The 20,427-nt window shown below is 32.4% G+C and overlaps 1 protein-coding gene across 1 annotated transcript in view; it reads left to right on the forward strand.

The window, feature by feature from the left end:
* Tusc3 (tumor suppressor candidate 3) overlaps nucleotides 1-20,427 on the forward strand; it is a 247,837-nt gene that overhangs the window by 79,852 nt on the left and 147,558 nt on the right. Inside the window, exon 2 of the mRNA XM_019207150.2 lies at nucleotides 9,335-9,504. Coding sequence (XP_019062695.2) covers nucleotides 9,335-9,504 — 170 coding nt within the window. The remainder of the gene's footprint in view (nucleotides 1-9,334; nucleotides 9,505-20,427) is intronic.

Below are 20,427 nucleotides of genomic sequence, written 5' to 3' on the forward strand. Positions count from 1 at the left end.
AGGAGGATCCCTGTGAGTTCGAGACCAGCCTGGGCTACATAATGAGTTCCAGGTTAGTCTCAACTACATAGTGAGACCCTGTCTCAAAAAAACAACAACAACAAAAAAATCAATTTAATCACTGTTAAAATTAGAGAAACATTATGAAATCAATGAAGGCAGGGACTTTTATCATACTTATACTTGTAGTTTCAGGCCCTAATTCTGTGCTTTGCTTATAGTATATATATATATATTTTTTATTAATTTTATTGAGTTTAAATGCTTATAGTATATTTTTTGAGTCAAATGTTTATCACTTCTCATGTATAAATATTTGTGCTTTTGGAACTGAGCTTCAGTTTCTTCAGTTCATGCTTTAAGTATTATCCAGAGGATTTCCCAATAAGTGTATTAAAATCTGTTGATGTAGAACTTTTGCCAGATTGCTTTTTCCCTCATTTTTATAATCATCATCATCATATTTTGGGAAAATTAAAAATAATTTTATATTTTTAAAAAATGCCAGTATAAAGCAACAGTAAACCCCAGTCCCCTATCTGAATTTATAACACAGCAGTTTTCATTGCAATATAGATTGATCAGTGGTTAAATTTTTGCATATTAAATCATTTTATGAAATAATATTTTATATGCTTTTCTTTTTCATTTTGAAATATTTTTATACTTACAGAGAAATTACAACAATGCTATGCTTCTCATTTGCCTTTCACCTTATTTCTCCCAAGGTTAACAATACTGTATGTATAGTTATAATAAGAAATACACTTTGGTTCAGCATTCATAACTAACTTATAGACCATATTCCAATTCTGGTAATTTTCTAATGTGATTTTCGTTTTCCAGGATCTAATCCTCAGTTTTACTTTGTATTATTTAATTTCTCCTCAGTCTTCTCCAGTCTTATATAGTTCCTTACTCCTTCCTGAATTTTATGCTTTTGTAGATTACTGTTAGTTTATTTTACAGAATGTTACTGCATTTGAGTTTTGCTAATATTTTCTTACAATTACATTGAAGTTAAGATTTTTGGGAAGAATGCCACAAAGTGATCTGCCTTCCTTAGTGAATCCTGTCAGGGAGTATATGATGTCCAAAAGATCTTATTACTTGTATGATTGACATGGATTGTTGAAGGTGGTGTTTACTGTATTTTGACACTGTCACAGTATGGTTTTGTCTTGATAATGAATAAACTTCTTTGAGAAGCTTCTGTGAGAGTATACAAATGTTGTATTTCTCCCTAAAATTTCATGTGAGTTTAGAACTCTGTTGGGTTTTACCATGGTATTCTAATGGTGATTTTCTGTTTTTCATTTTGCTTCTACATTTATTTGGACTTCTACAAGGGATGATTAACTGTTTTTCTCAATTTATTTATTCATAGTTATTTATTAATTGAAGTTTGGACTTGTAGATATTTTGTGGTATAGAATTTGATATTATTGTTACTTCTTTTGCTGTTCACATTTTTCCAGCTTTGGTTATTAACAGTTTTTTTGTACTGCTTCTTGTGCTTTTTGACTTGCCTTTCTACTTTCTAGTATTGTTAAGAAACTACCATAAGTTTTAGCTCTTTAGTTTTTTCTGCTGTAGGTTTTCATTGAACTACTTCTCCAGGGAGCCAGATTCCTTGTATTCAGAAACAAAGAGCTGAGAGCTACCTTATTGCTGTTGGTATGCCATCAGCCTTCTCAGTGCACAGTTAGGAAACAAATATGTAGTAGTTCATTCAGTCATGTAGGTCCTGTTTATTTCTGTGTCGGTTTGTAAATTATATTTTTTTAAAAGTCACAAATTGATATGTTTTGTCTTTACTTATTCAAAACCACAGGGTTGTTCCTAAGCACCCCATTTTCTGTTCTTGTAAATCTTTTACTATTGGCACTGAGTCTAACAGTCCTTATTTACTAATCTGTTTAAATATAATATACTCTTAAAATAACAGATGTGCAAATTCATACCTTAAGTATCGTAATGTTACAGGTTTTTTATTCTCTTTAACTTAAAGAATATTAAATCAAGCATTATTTTCCAAAATAATGCTTGTGATATTCATTTGTAAATATAGTCAGACTTACTTGTTGAAGCATGTATGCACTTGGGGGAACAATCCTGGTTCATCTTTTTAAAAACTGTGTATGGCATATTTTTGTTTCATGTATTTTTGTGTACTTGAACAAATTATATTTATGGCTTCATTATCAGTATTGAGACAATACAGTTTCCATCACCTTAAAAGCTGTGTTTTAGAACAAAATACTAAAAGCTGTTTGATACTTAAAATTTATACTATAAAATTTATACAATACAGTTTCCATCACCTTAAATGCTATGTTTTAGAACAAAATACTAAAAGCTGTTTGATACTTAAAATTTATAGGGGGATTTTTGTGTAAATTTTCTGATGGTCTAGTCTGGTTTGAATAATCAAATTGAGAGATAAGCTTATTTGAATAATCAAATTGGGATGTTAAGAGAAATGACAAAGGAAATTTCAGTTCTTAATGCCAGTATTAGTTTATATTTGTTGTGGTACCAGAACATACTTTTATTTTTTAGGCTTTAAAAAAATTTTATATAGTGAGTTGAGACATTTTAAACAAAAAATTTGTAAAATATAATTAATTATGTACTGTAAAACATTATCTTTATCACTTGTTATCCTCTGTTCCTCCAATAAGTAAAGTCAAGGTAATTTAGAAGTGAAAAAAAATGTAAATTTGGTACTGGTTTAGTGTTGGATAGTCTAGAAAAAGTTTGATTGTATACAGCTTTATTTCATGTATGGGACAAATGTAATTTTGGTTGTGAGTAGATCAACATAAAGGACATGAGATCATTAGAGAAGGGAAGGAAGATTTTGCATACAGAATTGTAGAAAGTGTTTAATTTTGTCAGGAAATAACATTACACATTTAAAAAATGTGATACAATTTTCACATATTAAGGGAGAAGTTTATCCATTTGAGAGAGGAGGAATGCAAGCGAATACCCAATGTGATAAGAAGATAATAAATCCTGCATTGTAATCTATTAATATATTGTGGACAGCTTTCGAATTTTACATTGATACAGTGTATTTAAACAAAATTGTCTCAGTAATCAAAAATACCAGTAGTGAGTCTGTTAGATGATACAGACTAATGGGACATTTTCTTTAAAAAATATTTTCTAGATTATCTGTAAGGGGAAAACTATTATTGGAATTCTGTTTTTTTTAAGACATAATTTTGAAACAGTTACCCTTCTACATGGAATTTTTATATGAAACCTAATTATGTACCACAAACTTTGTAGCACAGTGCTTGTGAACTTCAAGGATCTTAATAGTTAAGAGATGGGGTTTACATTTTCACTGTTCTGAAGGAATATTGTATCTGTGGAATAACTAAAAGTATACCATAAAAAGTAATTCAGTTAAGCCAGATTAATAACTGTAGTGATGTTGTATTTGGTTTTTAAAGAAATATTCCCCTCACTGAATAATTTTCACTGGTGATCAAGCCAGTAAAAGAGTTTAATATTAGTTTGAAGGTCAAAAGCGCTTGGGAAATATCATTACCATCCTTCTTTACCTTTCTTAGTTAAGCACAGGGTGTGTCTATTAAAGCAGGTGGAACTTTTTTTTTTTTTTTGTAGAAAGTAGTTATTGCATCTTGCCTTTGAATTCTTTTTTTAAAATATTTTTTATTGGTACCTTTTAGGTATACAGTACAGTTGCATTCATCATTGGCATCTTGTACCCTTACATGACTTATCTTCGTTCTTATTTTTCCCCAATGCCCAGCTTTCCCTTTAGCCCCTCCACCCTTCCCTGTTTGCAGAGACATTCTTTCCTTTTTTTTTCTTTTCTCTTATTTTTTCTCTTCCCTTTTTACCCTTCTCATTTGCCCAACACATTTAGACCTTTTCCTTCCTACTCCAAAATATCAATTATACATTTTGACCCTTATTTATACTTTTAGTTTATCATGCCAGAGAAACTATGTGGTATTTACACATGTGTGTCCTATTAATTTCACTTGCGTATGGCCTTGGGCCAGGGATTTAGCTCAGTGGTTCCACCGCCTGCCTTGCAAGCTCAAGGACCCGAGTTCAATGCCTGGTAACAACAGCAAAATATTTTACACCTAAGAATATGGCCTCAATGTGCATCCACTTAGCTATAAATGTCTCTAGTTTCTCATTTTTTATGGCTGAGTAGCACTCCCATATGTGCATCTATATCTATATCTATATCTATATCTATATCTATATAGATATATCTTCTTTATCCAGTCTCCAGTTAATGGGTAATTGCACTATTTCCAAATTTTAGCCATTACAAACTGTGATGCTTTAAACATGGGTGAGCATATATTACTGTGGTATGATTCTTTTATTTTATTACTGTGGTTATGATTCTTTTGGGATGATACCTAGCAAGGGAATAGCTGGGTCAAATGGGACTCTCATCCCAGTTTAAGATAACTCCATCTTTCCACAGTGGTTGCACCAGTCTGCACTCCACCAACAATCTCTCCACACACTCACCAGCATTTGTTACTGGTTGATTTCTTGATAGCAGCCATTTGTTCTGGGGTAAGATGGAATCTCAGTGTTGTTTTCATCTGCATCTCTTGAATGACCAGTGATGTTGTACATTTTTTCATGTATTTATTTACTCCTTTTACTTCTTTGAGAAATGTCTGTTAATTTCAGATGCCCATTTTTTAATTGGATCTTTATATTTGGGGTGTCTTATTTTTTTTTGAGTACTTTATATATTCTAGATAGTACTCCTTTGTCTGAGGAACAGGTGGTAACAATTTCTTCCCACATTTTAGATTGTCTCTTAGCTCTGTTGGTGGTTTCTCTAGCAGTGCACAAGCTTTTTAATAAGATGAGATCCCAGCTGTTGATTCTTTTCACTAATTCCCATGCTACTGAGGATTTTTTCCTAAAGTCTTTTCCTATGCCAGTGTCCTCAAGAGTTCTACCTAGCTTATCTTCCAACAAGTTTAGTGTTTCCGTTTTAATATTTATATCTTTAATCTACTTTAATTCTAGTTTAGTATATGGTGAAAGATACAGACCTAGTTTTAATCTTTGGGAAGTTGAAATCCAGTATTTCCAACACCATTTATGGGAATGGTGGGCGACTTTGTCAAAGATGAGATAGCAGCTGAGTATGTCAGGAGTTGTTGCTGCATCTTCTAATATGTTTTACTGATCCTTGAGTCTGTTCCTTTGTCAGTGCCATGCTGTTTTTATCACAGTAGCTTTGTAGTATAGTTTCAAGTTGGGGATTGTGATATCCCCTGCCATGTCTCTGTTGCCTAGAATGGCTTTTGCTAGTCTAGGTCTCTTCTGCTTCCAAATGAATTTTTGGATTATTTTCTCTAGTTCTGTGAAATGTACTGTTAGTATTTCAATAGGTGTTGCACTGCAGTTTTGGAAGTATGGCCTTTTTTACTAATTTGATTCTTCCTACCCAGGAACAAGGGATGTCTTTCCATTTTCTTACTCTTCAGTTTCTTTTTTTTTAGAGTTTTATAGCTCTCAACATAGAAGTCTTTTGTTTCCTTTGTTATGTATTTCACTTTTTTGGATGCTATTATGAAAGGGATCATTTCCCTAATTTCTCTCTCAGTGAGTTATTACTTGTGTACAAGAATGCTATTGATTTTTGAGTATTCACCTTGTATCCAACTACTCTATTGAACCTGTCCAAGTCTAGAAGTCTTTTGGCAGAGTTCTTTGCATATTCTATGTAGAGTATTATATCATCAGCAAATCATGGCAGTTTAATTTATTCCTTTCCTAACTTTATTCCTTTTACTTCATTCTCATGTCTAATTACTGTGGCTCATGTTTCTAAAACTGTATTGAACAGGAGTGGTGATTGTGAACATCCTTGCCTTGTTCCTGATTTTAGTGTGATGGCTTTCAGTTTTTGACCATTTCGTATGTTGGCTGTTGGTTTTTCAGAGATAGCCTTTATGAATTTGAGATAAACACCATCTATTCCAATTTTCTGCAAGATCTTTTTTTTTTATCATGAATGGGTGTTGAATTTTATCAAATGCTTTTTCTGCATCATTTGAGATGATCATACGGTTTTTGTCCTTGACTCTGTTTATATAGTGTATTACATTTATTGATTTACATATGTTGAATCATCCTTGCATCCGTGGGATAAACCTGACTTGGCCAGGGTGTATGATCTTGATGACCATCTGTATTGTTTGCCAGTATCTTAATAAGGATTTTTGTGTCTATGTTCTTTAGGGAGATTGGTTCTTTTTTTTTTTTTGGTTGGGTCTTTCCCTGATTTTAGAATCAAAGTAACACTTGCTTCCAGGAATGAATTTGCAAGTATTGCTTCTCTTTTAATTTCATTGAAAAGTTTAAAGAGTAGTGGCAATAGTTCTCTAAATGCCTTGTAGAATTTTAGCAGTGATGCAATCAGGACCTGGGCTTTTCCTTTGTTGGTAAATTTTTAATTATGTTTTCAGTTTCACTGATTTTAATTGATGTGTTTAGAATTTTTACATCTTCATTCAAATTTGGTAATTCATAAGTATCTAGAAAATCTATTTCTTCTGTGTTTCCATTTTATTAAATTAAAGTTCTCTAAGTAGGTATTGTTGATTCTCTGGATTTCTGCTGGATCTGTTGTGACTTCACCTTTTTCATTCCTAATTGCATGGATTTGAGCCTTTTCTTTCCTTTTTTGGTAAGATTGGATAAGGGTTTATCAATTTTATTTATTCAAAAAATCAACCCTTTGATTCATTGATTTTTTTGTATGTGTCATTCTCTTATTCTCCATTGCATTGATTTCTGCTCTGAACTTTATAATTTCCTCCCCTGTATGAGCTTTCAGTTTGTCTTGCTTTTCTTTTTCTAGAAGTTTAAGATTCAGAATTAGGTTGTTTATTTGAGCTGTTTTCCAAGCGTTTGCTGCTATATATTTCACTGGGAGAACTGTTTTCATTGTGTCCTAGAGATTCTGGTATGTTGTATTGGCATTCTCATTTATATGTCAAAACTGTCAAGTTTCTTCTTTAATTTCCTCTTGTGACCTATAGGTTATTCAGAAGAGTATTATTCAATTTCATGTTTTTGTGAAGTTCTTTTATTTTCTTTTGCTATTAATGTGCAGTTTAATTGCATTACGGTCTGATAATATGCAGGGAATAATTTCAATTCCTTTGCATTTACTTAAACATGTTCTATGAGCTAGTATGTGGTATATTTTGGAGAATTGCCATGTGCACCTGTAAAGAATATATATTCTGATTTTGTGGGGTAGAACACTGTGTTAAGTCTGTTAAGTCCATTTGTTCAAAAATTTGGTTCATTTGTAATATTTCATTGTTGATTTTTTTGTGTAATTGACCTATTTGTGACAGTGGAGAATTTAGGTCCCCCACTAAAATTGATTTAGTGCTTATTTGGTTTTTCATGTTCCTTAATTTTTGTTTTGTATAGTTGGGGACGCTAGTATTTTATGCATGTATGTTTATGATTGTCATCTCTTCTGGTTGGATTGTTCCCTTTGCAGGAATGCAGTGACCTTCGTCTCTCTTAATTAGTTTTGTTTTGAAATTTACTTTGTCTGCAAATAAGATAGCTACCCCTGCTTTTTTCTGGGTTCCAATCTCATGGAGTACTGTTTTCCCGCCTTTTACGTTCAATCTATGAGTTCATTTTGGCACTAGGTGCTTTTCTTATATACAGCATATTGTTGGATTTTGCTTCTTAATTCTGCTAGTCTTTTATTTTAATTGGTGAGCTGAGGCCATTAACATTGGTAGTTGTAACTGATATTTATTGACTTATCATCATTATGTTATTATTCTGTTGTTGGCTTTTTAAAATTTTTTCCCCCTTCCTTTAATTTCTTACCTTGCCCGCTGGATTTGCTCTGTTGGGCCTCATGGAGTTGTGATCTTTATTGTCTTTTTCTAGGGTATTATTTAGAATTGTTTGGAGTGCTAGTTTGGTATTCATAAAGTTTCTCTTAGGTGTTCTTTGTCATGAAAACATCTTATTTCTCCAGCAATTTTGAAAGATAGTTTCAAGCTAGATTGGATGTTGTTTTCTTTTAAAGCTTGATATCCCTCACTCCAGGCTCTCCTTGACTTGAGGGTTTGTGTTGAAAATCTGCTGTGATTCTTATAGGTTTTCCTTTGCATGTAATTTTTTCTTTTTTCTAACTGCCTGTAGTATTTTGTTCTTCTGTTGAGGTTTCAGGATCTTGTTTATTATATGTCTAGGTATAGATTTTATTTTACTGTAACTAGTTGGAGTCCTGTATGCCTCACTTATAAGTATGCCAACTTCTTTTGCTCTGTTTGGGAAGGTTTCTATCATTCATTCCATGAACAGTTTTTTTTTTTAATGTCATTTCTACTTTCCACTGCTTTTTCATGGACTCCTATCAGTCTTACATAATTATTCTTTGTATCATCTAGGAGCTGTGGATTGATTTCTTATGTTCCCTTATTATTTTTAATAGATCCTTCTTTTCATGGGCACTGATCTCCATCCTGTCTTCTATATCTGTTATCTTGTCTTCAGATTGGCGCAGTCTGTTGTGTATGCTTCCACTAGAATTTTTAATCTCCTGGATATCTGTTTGAATCTGTTTCATGGGTTGCATTTCTTTCCTGTGTTGGACATTCATGGTTTCCATGACTTTCTTATGGTGGGCATTCATGGCTTCTATCATGGTTTTTTATCTGTTTCTGTTTTAGATTTTCTAATGATGTCATTCATTCTGCTCACTATCTCTGCAGTTATCTAGGAAGTTATTTGTTTTGACTTTTTCTAGAGCCGCCTCCATCTGTTTTGTTACTTCCTGTGCTATCAGTTCAGGTTGTCCAGGTGATTGATATCAGTATTTTCTACCTCATTTACCCCTTTGCCTTTGGTAAGCTGGAAGTTTGAGTGTGTTTGAGCCTTGTTTGAGTGTCTTCAGTTCCTGAGGTCTCTAACTAGGCTTTCTTCTCTGCACCTTTCAAAGACTTCTTAAGTGTTTTTGTTTGTTTATATAACAGAATTTTTAGGTATATTTAGTGGGAAGATTAGGAAAATGTCTTTTCCATCTTCTGAAAGTAGAAATTTGATTGGTTTACTTTTAACGTTTTTAGTAGACTTTCTAATTATTAGGAAAAATATTTCATACTCTTCTGATTAATAATGAATATTTTCACCAAAAGGACTTTTAATAGAAAGTAATTTGGGGTAAATTATATCCTCATTGTAATTTTGTTAATATTAAATCCAAACTAAAAGAACATTTAACCTTGTGTGAAATATAAATTCCTGTTTTTAATTGCAGAATCTTTTGGCTGAAAAAGTAGAACAATTGATGGAATGGAGTTCCAGGCGCTCAATCTTCCGAATGAATGGTGATAAATTCCGAAAATTCATAAAGGCACCACCTCGAAACTATTCCATGATCGTTATGTTCACTGCTCTTCAGCCTCAGCGGCAGTGTTCTGTTTGCAGGTAATTTATGTCTTTAAAATTTTTTCGAAAAACTACTATCCTAGGCTTGTATATTCATATATATTTTAAGATAAATATGCAAGGGAATTAAATAATTGTTTAGTGTTGTAAAATATTACTATGTATATTCAAGAGTAGGCTCAAAATCAGTACATTTAAAAAAATAACCAGTAGGTTTTTCTTTGTTGTGCACATAGAAAATACTGACCTATTTCATATGTGCTCATTAAAATTGTCATCTTTATGTCCTCTGTGTAGCCTTGGAGATCACCTGCCTATATATGGTCAATGAAATGGCTTCCTTAAATATACTCTATTTAAGGAATATCCTTAAATATACTCTATTTTAACAATCTCACAGAGAAGACTTGCTTTAATATTTACCTTTTGATGCTCTCAATGACTAGAAACATTTTCTGAGGCTATAGAAGTAAACAATCTGAAGTGAATCAAATATTTATCTGGATGAAGAAACTAATGAAAATTTTTGTCAAGTAAAAATATATTTGTAAGAAATCCATTCTTAGTAAAACTTTTTAGCTTGAGATAATTCTAAGAAAAATTACCAAGAAATCCTGTGTGTCTTTACCCTAGTTTTTCCTCTAGTCCATGGTCAGTATCAGGAACAGATGTCACATTGCTAAGTAAAGATACAAGACAGTTGTATTACTGTGTTCATACCTCTTCTTCTTCATAGAGGACATACTCCTAATTCCATCATTAATCTGTTTTCCATTTCTGTATGTCTGTTTTTGCAAGAATGTTATGAAAATGGAATCACACAATGTATCACCTTTTGGTTTTGTTTTTTTGTAACTTTCCCCGATTCCCTCAAAATCCATAGAAGTGTTTGCATTTATCAAAAATTCATTCTTTTTATGACTGGTATTCTGTGGTATGGATGCAGTTTATTTAACCATCCACCTATTAAAGAATATTTGTTATTTCTATTATAGGTTGAAATAACAACCTGTAATATTATAGGTTGATCATCTCTAATCTGAAAATTTGAAATTTATAATGTTCTAAAACCTTAAACTCTGAGCACTGACATGATGGTACAGTAGAAAATCCCACATTTGACTTCATGTGCCAGGTCACAGTAAAAATGCAGGCATACTAAAAATAGTGTTTGTGATTACTGTCAAGATGGGTATATACAAATGAATTTCATATGTAGATTTGACTCCTCGCTCCAAGATTGACTCCCCCCAGTATTCCAAATCTGGAATAAGCTTGAAATCCAAAACACTTCTAACTCCAAAGTGTTTTTGAGAAAAAAATATCCAACCTGTATAAATAAAATTCTTATGAACATTCTCTTAATGGCTAATGGTGCTGAAGCTCTTTTCATATGCTTATTAATCTTATTAAATATGTTTTCATATGCTTATTTATCACTTCTTTGAGGAAATATCTGTTTATATCTTTTGCTCATCTCTAATTGGATGTTTGTTTTCCATAGTTTACTTGCTAGTATTTGTTCAAAGAATTTTGTATCTAAGTTCACAATAAATATAGATCTGTAGTTTTCATTTTTAAAATTTTTGTTTTCAAGTTTGTGTTTCAGGATATGGACCTCATAAAATGAACTAGAGAATATTCTCCTGTCTTTAAATTTTTAAAGAGATTGTGTAAAATTAATGATAATTCTTCTTTGTTTGTTTGATAGAATTCTCCAGTGAAATCATCTGTGCCTGGAAATTCTTTCTTAAAAGTTTTCATGTTATATATTTCTTTTCCTCCATGTTTAAGGACAGTGTAGACTCTCTGTTTCTGCATAACTGAATGCTTTCTTTTGAGGAATGCTTTGACTAGACTTCACACATTGTATATTCATTGTAGAGGCTTTTAAAAATTTTTGATCTGTAGTAGAAACTAAGGTTGTTAGTAAGTTGCATTAATGAAAAATCAATTTTATATTAACTTGCAGAACACTTCAGTATTCTAAAGTTTTTCAAGAAGGACTTTATTATAATGTAGTAATGAGATGGGGTATGACTAGATGTTGTTGAGAAAACAAAAAAATTGAAATAAACAGTACTTCAGATAATTCTGAATTCTGTCAGATCTGAAGACCATTTCTCAGTAGTCGCTGAGCACTGTTGTAATAATTGGGCTACCACACAAATGGAGAGAGTGTATATACCTTATACATGCTGCAATGCTATACTTAGACAAAATCACCACCTTAAAAGACATACTGGTATAGCAGTATAGTTTACACCAAGAGGAAAATTGTACTACGTATCTATTTTCTAATGCTACATATATTTTAGGAAAATTACTTATATCCTTTGGGCAGTATTTTACTTAGCTCATTATGTTAAGTGAATCATTAAATACAGGCTCTTAATTTTTAAATGTTACCTGGCTCATAAAAACCTTTATTTATTTGATTTCTTTTGGCTAATTTATTAAAACTTATATTTTAGAAGAAATTGAGGAGCCAAGAGAATAGAAGGCTTACATAAGGGGATGTCATGTAACATTGAAGATCCTTTTGGAGTTGGGGAAAGCTGACAAACTATATATGATATAGTTAAGGTAGATTTTCACAAGGTTGGGGAATAGGTATTGTGTAGAATTAGGATGGGGTTCAAATTAGCAAGTTGGTATAAATGTATTATAAAATGAGTAAATTATTCAAGGATGAAGATGACTTTTGACTGTATAAAGAAGTTTGGGGAATTATAGGAATGGTCATGTCTAGATTATAAATTTGTATGTTTGAATTACTTAGATAATGAGCTGGAGAGGTATGCCTTGCAGTTCATTAGATGAAATGATAAACTTATGTGATAGCATTTTATAAATTGTAAAGGACGATCTATTAAATTGTTATGATTGAGTAATGGTCTTGAGATTTGCTGTCCCTGGGCCAAAAAAGTATTTAATGGGAGCCATATGACAGAAGCCAGAGTAGATCAGAGATTTCAAGGTGACAAGATAAAAAAAACAAAGAAAGTTGCAAGAAAAATTCTTTACATATATACTTGTATTATAAATTAAGCCTTAAAGGGAAATGTGGATACACTGAGGAAGGCATCTTGTCATTAACAGCCATCTTTTGTGCTTTTCCCCACATGACTTATTTTTCCTGGATCTTACAGTCAGTGTAATTTTGTATCATTACTATACTACTGCCATAATCTTTTATAAGTCTATAGAATCTTTGAAAAGATTATAGCTATAATTTAAAAATCTTCTTTCGACCTTTGTGAGACTTTTCTGCCTTTTAAGAAAAAAAGGAAATTTACTTCTATAGTTAATTCATATTTAGCTTCTCCAGTTACATTTCTTTGCTTAAAGGCTGGTGAATGAGCCTTTGGCTTCCTTATAAGTCCTTTTAGCAAATCCTCCTGGTCTTCCTTCACACAGTCAGTTTATTCACAAATTTCAGAATTCAATTCTCACCTCCATTAGTGTTAACATCAAACTCCTTGGGCAAGTAAAGTTGTTAATTATGACTACCCAATATAATTCTCACCTCTCTTTAAGTGTTAACTCCAAACTTTCTTTATCAGATTACACTGTAGGAAATATTCCTCATAATTGATAAATCTTTTAGATGTATTCTCCCACAAAGTTACTTATCTCGTCCAGAATTTACTACAAATTCTATGAGCAAGTATCCTCTTTTAAGGTAATTACTGTGGGTCTATAGATTTAAGGAAGAAATCCAATTGAAAGAAAATAAGCTCTAGAATGAAGCAATTGTATGTATAATAAAAATTTGATAATATGTTGTTAGTGATTAATATATTAATGCCAATAAATGAAAAAAATGTAATTTACAAAGATTTCTCAAAAAAGATAAAAATATATTGACATACTAGATGTAAACTCACTAATATCATTCTTCTCCAAGCTAAATAAAATTGATTGTAAACTATTGGGAGCCCTTAGTTAATTCATATACTGTAATCTACATATATGTATCCACATATTAGTGTAATTATCATTAGTCTGAAAGAAAGATCTGAAAAAATACATTTGAAAAATGAGAAATTTGAAACTAAGAAGTTATATAATTGATGAGGTCATAAAGCTAACGCCTGTCAGGGTTGGGATTTGTGACTCCAGAGCTATTAGAATTTAATACTTTGCTTAAATGCTTGTAGTAATCATTGTCTTTGCCCCTGTAATTTGCACCTTGCTTTGTGTGTTCCCAACCAAGATTATTAGTGTTGTAGACGAGGGATCCATCAACCAGCATTTTCTAAACTCCTAAGATCATAAAAACTTTTTATTTAGGGCTGTGTCTTATAACAGGGAATAGAGAGGTGCCCATTGCTACTAAAAACCATGTGGAAAAAAGCTCATCAGCCCTTTGTTTCATTGCAATGAAGTCACATCTCTCTCAAGATTAGATTAGAGTCCAGTAGGCTTGAGACTCCTTTTGTAATCATGTCTAAAGAGAGAGCATTTTTTTTAAATGTTGGGGAAATTGAATATGCTTAGTCTTACGTAGACCCAGTACATTTCATCATTGTCAAGAATTTGATGCCAACCCAGTTTTGTTACTTTGAATGTGATTTATTTTTCTGCCTTTAGGGCCAAAGCATACCTAAATTTTTTTCATTGAAAGCTAATAATTTTACCATCCTGTGTCTCAAAGTTGACTATTCTAGATCACATTTCCAGGTATACAGTGTGCTCATTCAATATGTAGACAAGTTTTCTTTTATTTCCAGAAACTTTTTTTATTGTTATAGCTTAACAATAGCAATTGCTTCATTGTTCTTTCTACTGCAGGAGTTCAAATTGTTTATGTGTTGAAAATAGCTTTTAGGTCTGTCTTCCTTATCTAGCCTGCTTTTATACTTTAATTTTGTTTTGGGGGTCATTACTTACCTTTAATTCCTAACATTCTTTATTACATCTTCGCCACCTCTATTCTTTGAGGATCTTGTGATATAGTTTTAATTTCTCCATGGGTTCTTCAATTTTTTTCTTTATTGTTGGTTAATTCTCACATCATATCTTTTTCAGGTTTTTAATCTCTGACCTGTGATGCTTTTGTTTTCAAATAGTTTTTTTTAAAATGTCATTTACTTTAGACTATTTTTTTCAGCTTTAATTGAGTTTATTGGTACATTTTAGGGATATAGTATAGTTACATTCATTGCTGGGATCTTGTACCTTTACATGACAAGTCTTGGTTCTCATTTTTCCCCCTTGTCCCTGCCCTCCCTTCACCCCCTCCTCCCCTCCCCATTTACAAGCACTTTATTTCTATCTTTTCTTTATCTCACATGTTTTTCTTTTCCCTCATTTCCCTTCCCCTATCCATCCCACCTTCCGTACACCTTTAGCCCCTTTCTTCCCATTTCACAATGTCAGTAATCTTGTTAGGTTCTTATGTATTATTGCAGTTTATTCACACCAGAGAAACTATTCGGTATTTACACGTATGACTTATTTATTTCACTTAGGAGTATATCTTCAGTATGTGTCCATTTTCCTATGAATGAATCTATTTTCTCGTTCTTTATGGATGAGTAATATTCCATTTTATAGAAAAACTTTTTTTTTTTCCTTTTTGGTACCAGGGATCGAACTTGGGTCCTTGTACTTGTGAGGCAGGTGGTGGAACCACTGAGCTAAACCCCCGGCCCTGTTTTCATTTTTTTTAAAGGGAAATTTTCCATCAGTTGAAGAATTTTGGTTCTGTTTTCTTGTGGAAGTTTTGTATGAATGCTGTTGGTCATTTGTTTTTCTTTTTAAAAATTTTTTTTCTTTTTTCTTTTTTAGATGAAAAGTAATAGTTTATATGTAGAAGCTATGGTCAGACTTTTGAGTAGTCTGTTGATTTCTTAATTCACTTACCCTTTTTGTTTATAAAATGAAATAATTTGAGTGTAACTATCTTTTTATTTTTGTTTTCTTTTTCAAATTTACTTTACAATGCTGTGTTCTAATTCTGAGATATTTTTGAATTCCTTGACTTGCTTGTTTGTTTCATTGCATCATTCACCCACATTTACCTCTTCTGAGCAGCCTCTTACTGTGCATGAAGTGGTGCACTTTTTTTAATGATCTTTTCTAAAATTGCCATACAGTTGTACTTACTTTTTTAGTACAGTATATTAGCTTGATGCATGCACGCTGTGTGTAATGATCAAACCAGGGCAATTAGCGTTTCTGTCTCTTTAAAAACACTTATCGTTTCTTTGGTTTTGGAATCTTTGAGCCCATCTCTTCTGGTTCTTTATGAAATATACTTATTCATTATGAACTATAGTTAGCCTGTTATGCTATGGAATGTTATTGTGAAACTTTAATTCTGGTAGTTAATATTCATCTTGCCTCGATGTGTTCCCTCTATTCTTAAACTCTAGTGAGCACTATTTTTATACTTTAATTAAATCAAAAGTTTAGCTTTCATGTATGAATGAAAATATACAGTATTTGATTTTCTGTAGCCACTTTTTTACATAACATTCTTTAATTCCATTCATGTTTTTACAAACAACAGGATGTCATTCTTTTTTATATTTTTATTTTATATATATATTACACAGTATATATGAGTGATGGGAAACTGTATTTACTGATGATGCCCAAAGCAGGCTGTAAGCCGTGCAGGCTGTGAAGAGTTAACTCCACCATTGGCTTATTTTGAGAAAAGAGTCTGGTCAAAGCCTACGTGCTGAGTTAGAGTAACACACCTAAATTTTACTCAGATAACTCAAACCTTCTTACTAGATGTATAGTGTTAAAAGTACAACCATATATTTTGTCTGTTCCATTCCTAATTTGAAAATGCTTTGTCTTTCCCTTCATGAGACTTGCTTGCATTAATTTCCATAAAACTGTACTACTGGGTATCCTCTCGTGTAGTCCGGCCCTTGCACATAGCTTGCCTTTACCCCAGTTGATTGCCAATAAACATTAGTGGCTTGGACTAGCCAGGGCCTTTGTTGGCTGCACCAGCCTTGGTTCTCCTGGCAATCTCTTAGTTCTTTCTTTTGCTTTCTCTCTTAGTTCTTTCTTTTAGTTTTTTTTTCCCCCGTCAGGCCTGCATTGTATACTAAGCAGGAGACTGGAACCTAACTGCAGGGTTCACCAGTACAGAGTCATCCCAAGCAATGCATACACACTTAAGAAAAAGAAAAAACTTGTATAAATATTTTGCTACCTAATTTATTTAGACATCATGAGATTAATATATTACCTTTGGCTGTACAGTTATAAGAGGTGCTAAAAGTGGTGGCCATTTAGCTTCCAGGCATTTATTAGTACAGAGAACTGCTGCTTGAGTAATCTTGGTCATTGAGATTGCTGCACATGCATTTTCAATTTTTTCTTAAGGGCTGGCAGTGTAGTGGGTTTTCTGTGATATGTGGTATCTTCCAGGGTTCCCCATATGAGGGTAGCACTATCTGTTAAAAAAAATCATACTATTTTTCTTTTCCTGAAATGTGTATACATTTTTTGGGCACACTTAGTATGTCTATATATCTATATATATCTGTATACATAAATAAATATATATATCTATATATCTATATATAGATATATATCTATATATAGATATATATTATATCACATAATTATATATATATGCCTGTGGTGGATTGATATTTTTGTTAGTAAAATACATGGAAGAAGTTGACTTACTCCTTGTATTTATCAAGAACATACTGATTTTTTTGTTGTTGTTGTTTTGTGGTACCTGGGATCCAGCTCAGGACCTTGAGCTTGCAAAGCAGGCATGGTGCCACTGAGCTAAATCTCTGGCCCAGAAGATAGTGATTTCAATGAATGTGTGCAAAAAGACAACATAGCAGGCCCAAATTGCTATTTTTACCAAGTCTAGCTCTCAGGGTTGGTCTCTGTTTGGGAATGTGGATTTTGGGATTGTTCCCACCATTGATCTTAACTGATAAGGGGAGCTCATTGCTCTTGAACAACGTCCAAATGTGGCTAATGCTGAATACTCTTATGTTCTTTCTTCCTGGGAGTGCAGGACTTCATTATGGAGTGGACAGGGGATGTCTGCATGACCTGCCCTCTTACACACTGAATCTTTAATGAACCTCCTTGGTAGACAACACTTTACACATCTTATTATGATTCTTTCCTAAAAGAATTGAGTCCTTTGTGACTGAACAGGAAATTATTCTGGGGAGCTTGAATCTACTTTCCTTCCGACTTTGTTCTGGGCACCTTTTTTTCTTTGCTGATTTTGCTCTGTATCCTTTCTCTGGAATAAATCTTAACCATAAACATGACTATTGATTGGTTGATTCTGTGAGCCCTTGTAATGAATCACCAAACTGTGGTTTGTATTGAAGGGACTTAAAGCAGAAACTTATAATATTTTTGAGCTTTTGCTCAATGCACTTGGCAAGAATTTTAATATTCATTATAGTTTTTAAATTCTAATTTATGAAGTCTGTAAAATAAAAATCCATTTTCCCCAAACCTTTAAATAGAACTGGGAACAAAAGAAACTTAATTTCATGAACTTGTGGATTTTTACCATATAATTGAATATTACTATGATTATATATTATATCTTTGACATTTAATTTATTTTTTTAAACTAATATTTACTGAACAGTATGTATAGGCATTGTGTTGTAAACTATGAAGATAATGGTTAACTGATTTGGCTGCAACTTTCACTGATCTCAGAATGTAGTTCAAGTTTTGGGCATAATTCCCATTACATAGTTATTAATCTTACATACCAAACTCAAAATGCCATGAAGGAAAAGCATTCAGATTTATGAGAAAAACTTTGTATTATTTGCTAATTTAGATGTAGAAAGAAAGCTTATTTTGGGAAGTGATAATTGAGGTATTAAGATCTGCAGGATGACAAATTCATGAGGCATGTTTATCTGCTTCTATGTGTGGAATGCACTGGCTGTGTGGTATGTGTTCCCACTGTATTATATGTATTGTGTTATGTCTTCTCACTATTGAGAGTTAATTTAGGAGAATGGAAAAAGAGCATATAAAAAATTCAGTATTGAGAGTAAATCTACTTTATTGAGAGGAATTAAAACTTTGGGGCTTGTTACAGAGATTTGGAGGGGAAGTATCATAAGATTTGAAAATGCAAATAATAAGTACATTTTAAACTAGTTGCTGGGCAGACCACTACTTATGTAACTTTTTGTCATTTACTATAAATTTGACATGCCTCATACTCAGAACAGGCTTTAAGAGGAAAATTGTTAGTGTTGTCACACTAAAAGTGAAAAAATAAAATGTATAATACTGCCAAGATTATATATTATGAAGTAGAAAGCTAGTACTCGAGTCCAGATTTTCAGAATTCACATGTTGACTGTGTCCTTTGTATTTGGCTACATGATAATAATAAGAGCAGTATTACATTATTGGGAAGTGTTGCAGTTAATTTTGTAATTATTTCTTACATTATTTTTCTTTGAACATAAATGAATGTGTTTGACTTTGGGGGAATAAACCGTACTGCTCTATCAAATCAGTTAGTTCATGAAAGTATTATTTTTATTTTAATTCTGCAGGATTCTTTATTTCTGTGTGCATGGGTAAAATATATATTCCTGAAACTCATCCTTAGACAACTCTAATTTACCATAATATATATGCAAATATATATATATATATTTGGTACTGGGGATCGAACTTGGGACTTGGGCTTAATGAGGCAGGCTGAAGGAACCACTGAGCTAAATTCCCGGCCCTGTCTGCAAAGAATTTGTATCATAAAAAAAAATCTCAGATTGATTTTTGATGTAGGTGGACTGGGTTTAAAACTGAGAATTAAGAATGGAGTTTATATCTGTATCTTTATAGCCACAAGTGTAGCCATAATCTTATCTCTTACTGAGGTTAAATCCATCTTGGCTTACTAAATGCCTGGCCATGGGGCATGGACAAGTTGTTGAACTTCATTGCTTTTATGTTTCTTATATAAAATGGGGATAAAACTAGTACCTTTATCATAGAACCACATGAAATGCAATGCCAAATAAAAACAGGAAACAACAAGGGGACCCAAGGAAAGTTTTGAAAGTGATACAAATATATATTATCTTGATTATAGTGATGGTAAGAGGAGTGTGTGTATACATGCATCTAAACTTAGATTTCATAGATTATGTATATTAATTACATGAGTTTTTTTTTCTCATTGAATTTATTGGTACATTTTAGGTATACAGTACAGTTACATTCATCATTGGGATCTTGTACCTTTACATGACAGGTCTTGGTTCTCATTTTTTCCCCCTGTCCTTGCCCTCCCTTCACCCCTTCCTCCCCTCCCCATTTACAAACACTTTATTTCCATTTTTTTCATTTTCTCATATTTTTTTTCCCGTATTTCCTTTCCCCTGCCTTTCCCACTTTCCCTACACCTTTAGCCCTTTTCTTCCTGTTTCACATTGTCAGTTATACCATTAGGATCTTATGTACGTTTACAGTTTTTCACACCAGAGAAACTATTTGGTATTTACACATGTATGACTTATTTATTTCACTAAGGAGTATATCCTCAATACTACATGAGTTTTTATAGCCAATTTACATTAGTAATACTGAGGGGAAAAAAACTCCAAGGATATTCTTGTAGTTTAGCATAAGACATTCTTACTTCGATCTACTAATCCAGTAAAACAATTAGAAATGTCTGGAACAATATTAGTGGATAAGAAAGTTTCAGGGGAATTTGTAATATATTGATCAGCTTATTGTAACATATGTAATGAATATAATCAAATGGTGACCTATTTAATCAGTATTTTAATAATTAGTTAAAGATAATGTGAATCCTTGTATTATCCTTTCAGTTTTGTTATGAAACTAAAACTGTTCCAAAAAATTAAGTCTAATTTGAGTTGATGGACATATTAATCATTCCCTTAGTATTTAAAAAAAATCACTACATCCCTTTATACCCCATAAATACATAAAACT

This window comes from Fukomys damarensis, unplaced genomic scaffold, assembly GCF_012274545.1.
Source record: "Fukomys damarensis isolate Sample0158 unplaced genomic scaffold, DMR_v1.0_HiC HiC_scaffold_18, whole genome shotgun sequence".
NCBI lineage: Eukaryota > Metazoa > Chordata > Mammalia > Rodentia > Bathyergidae > Fukomys > Fukomys damarensis.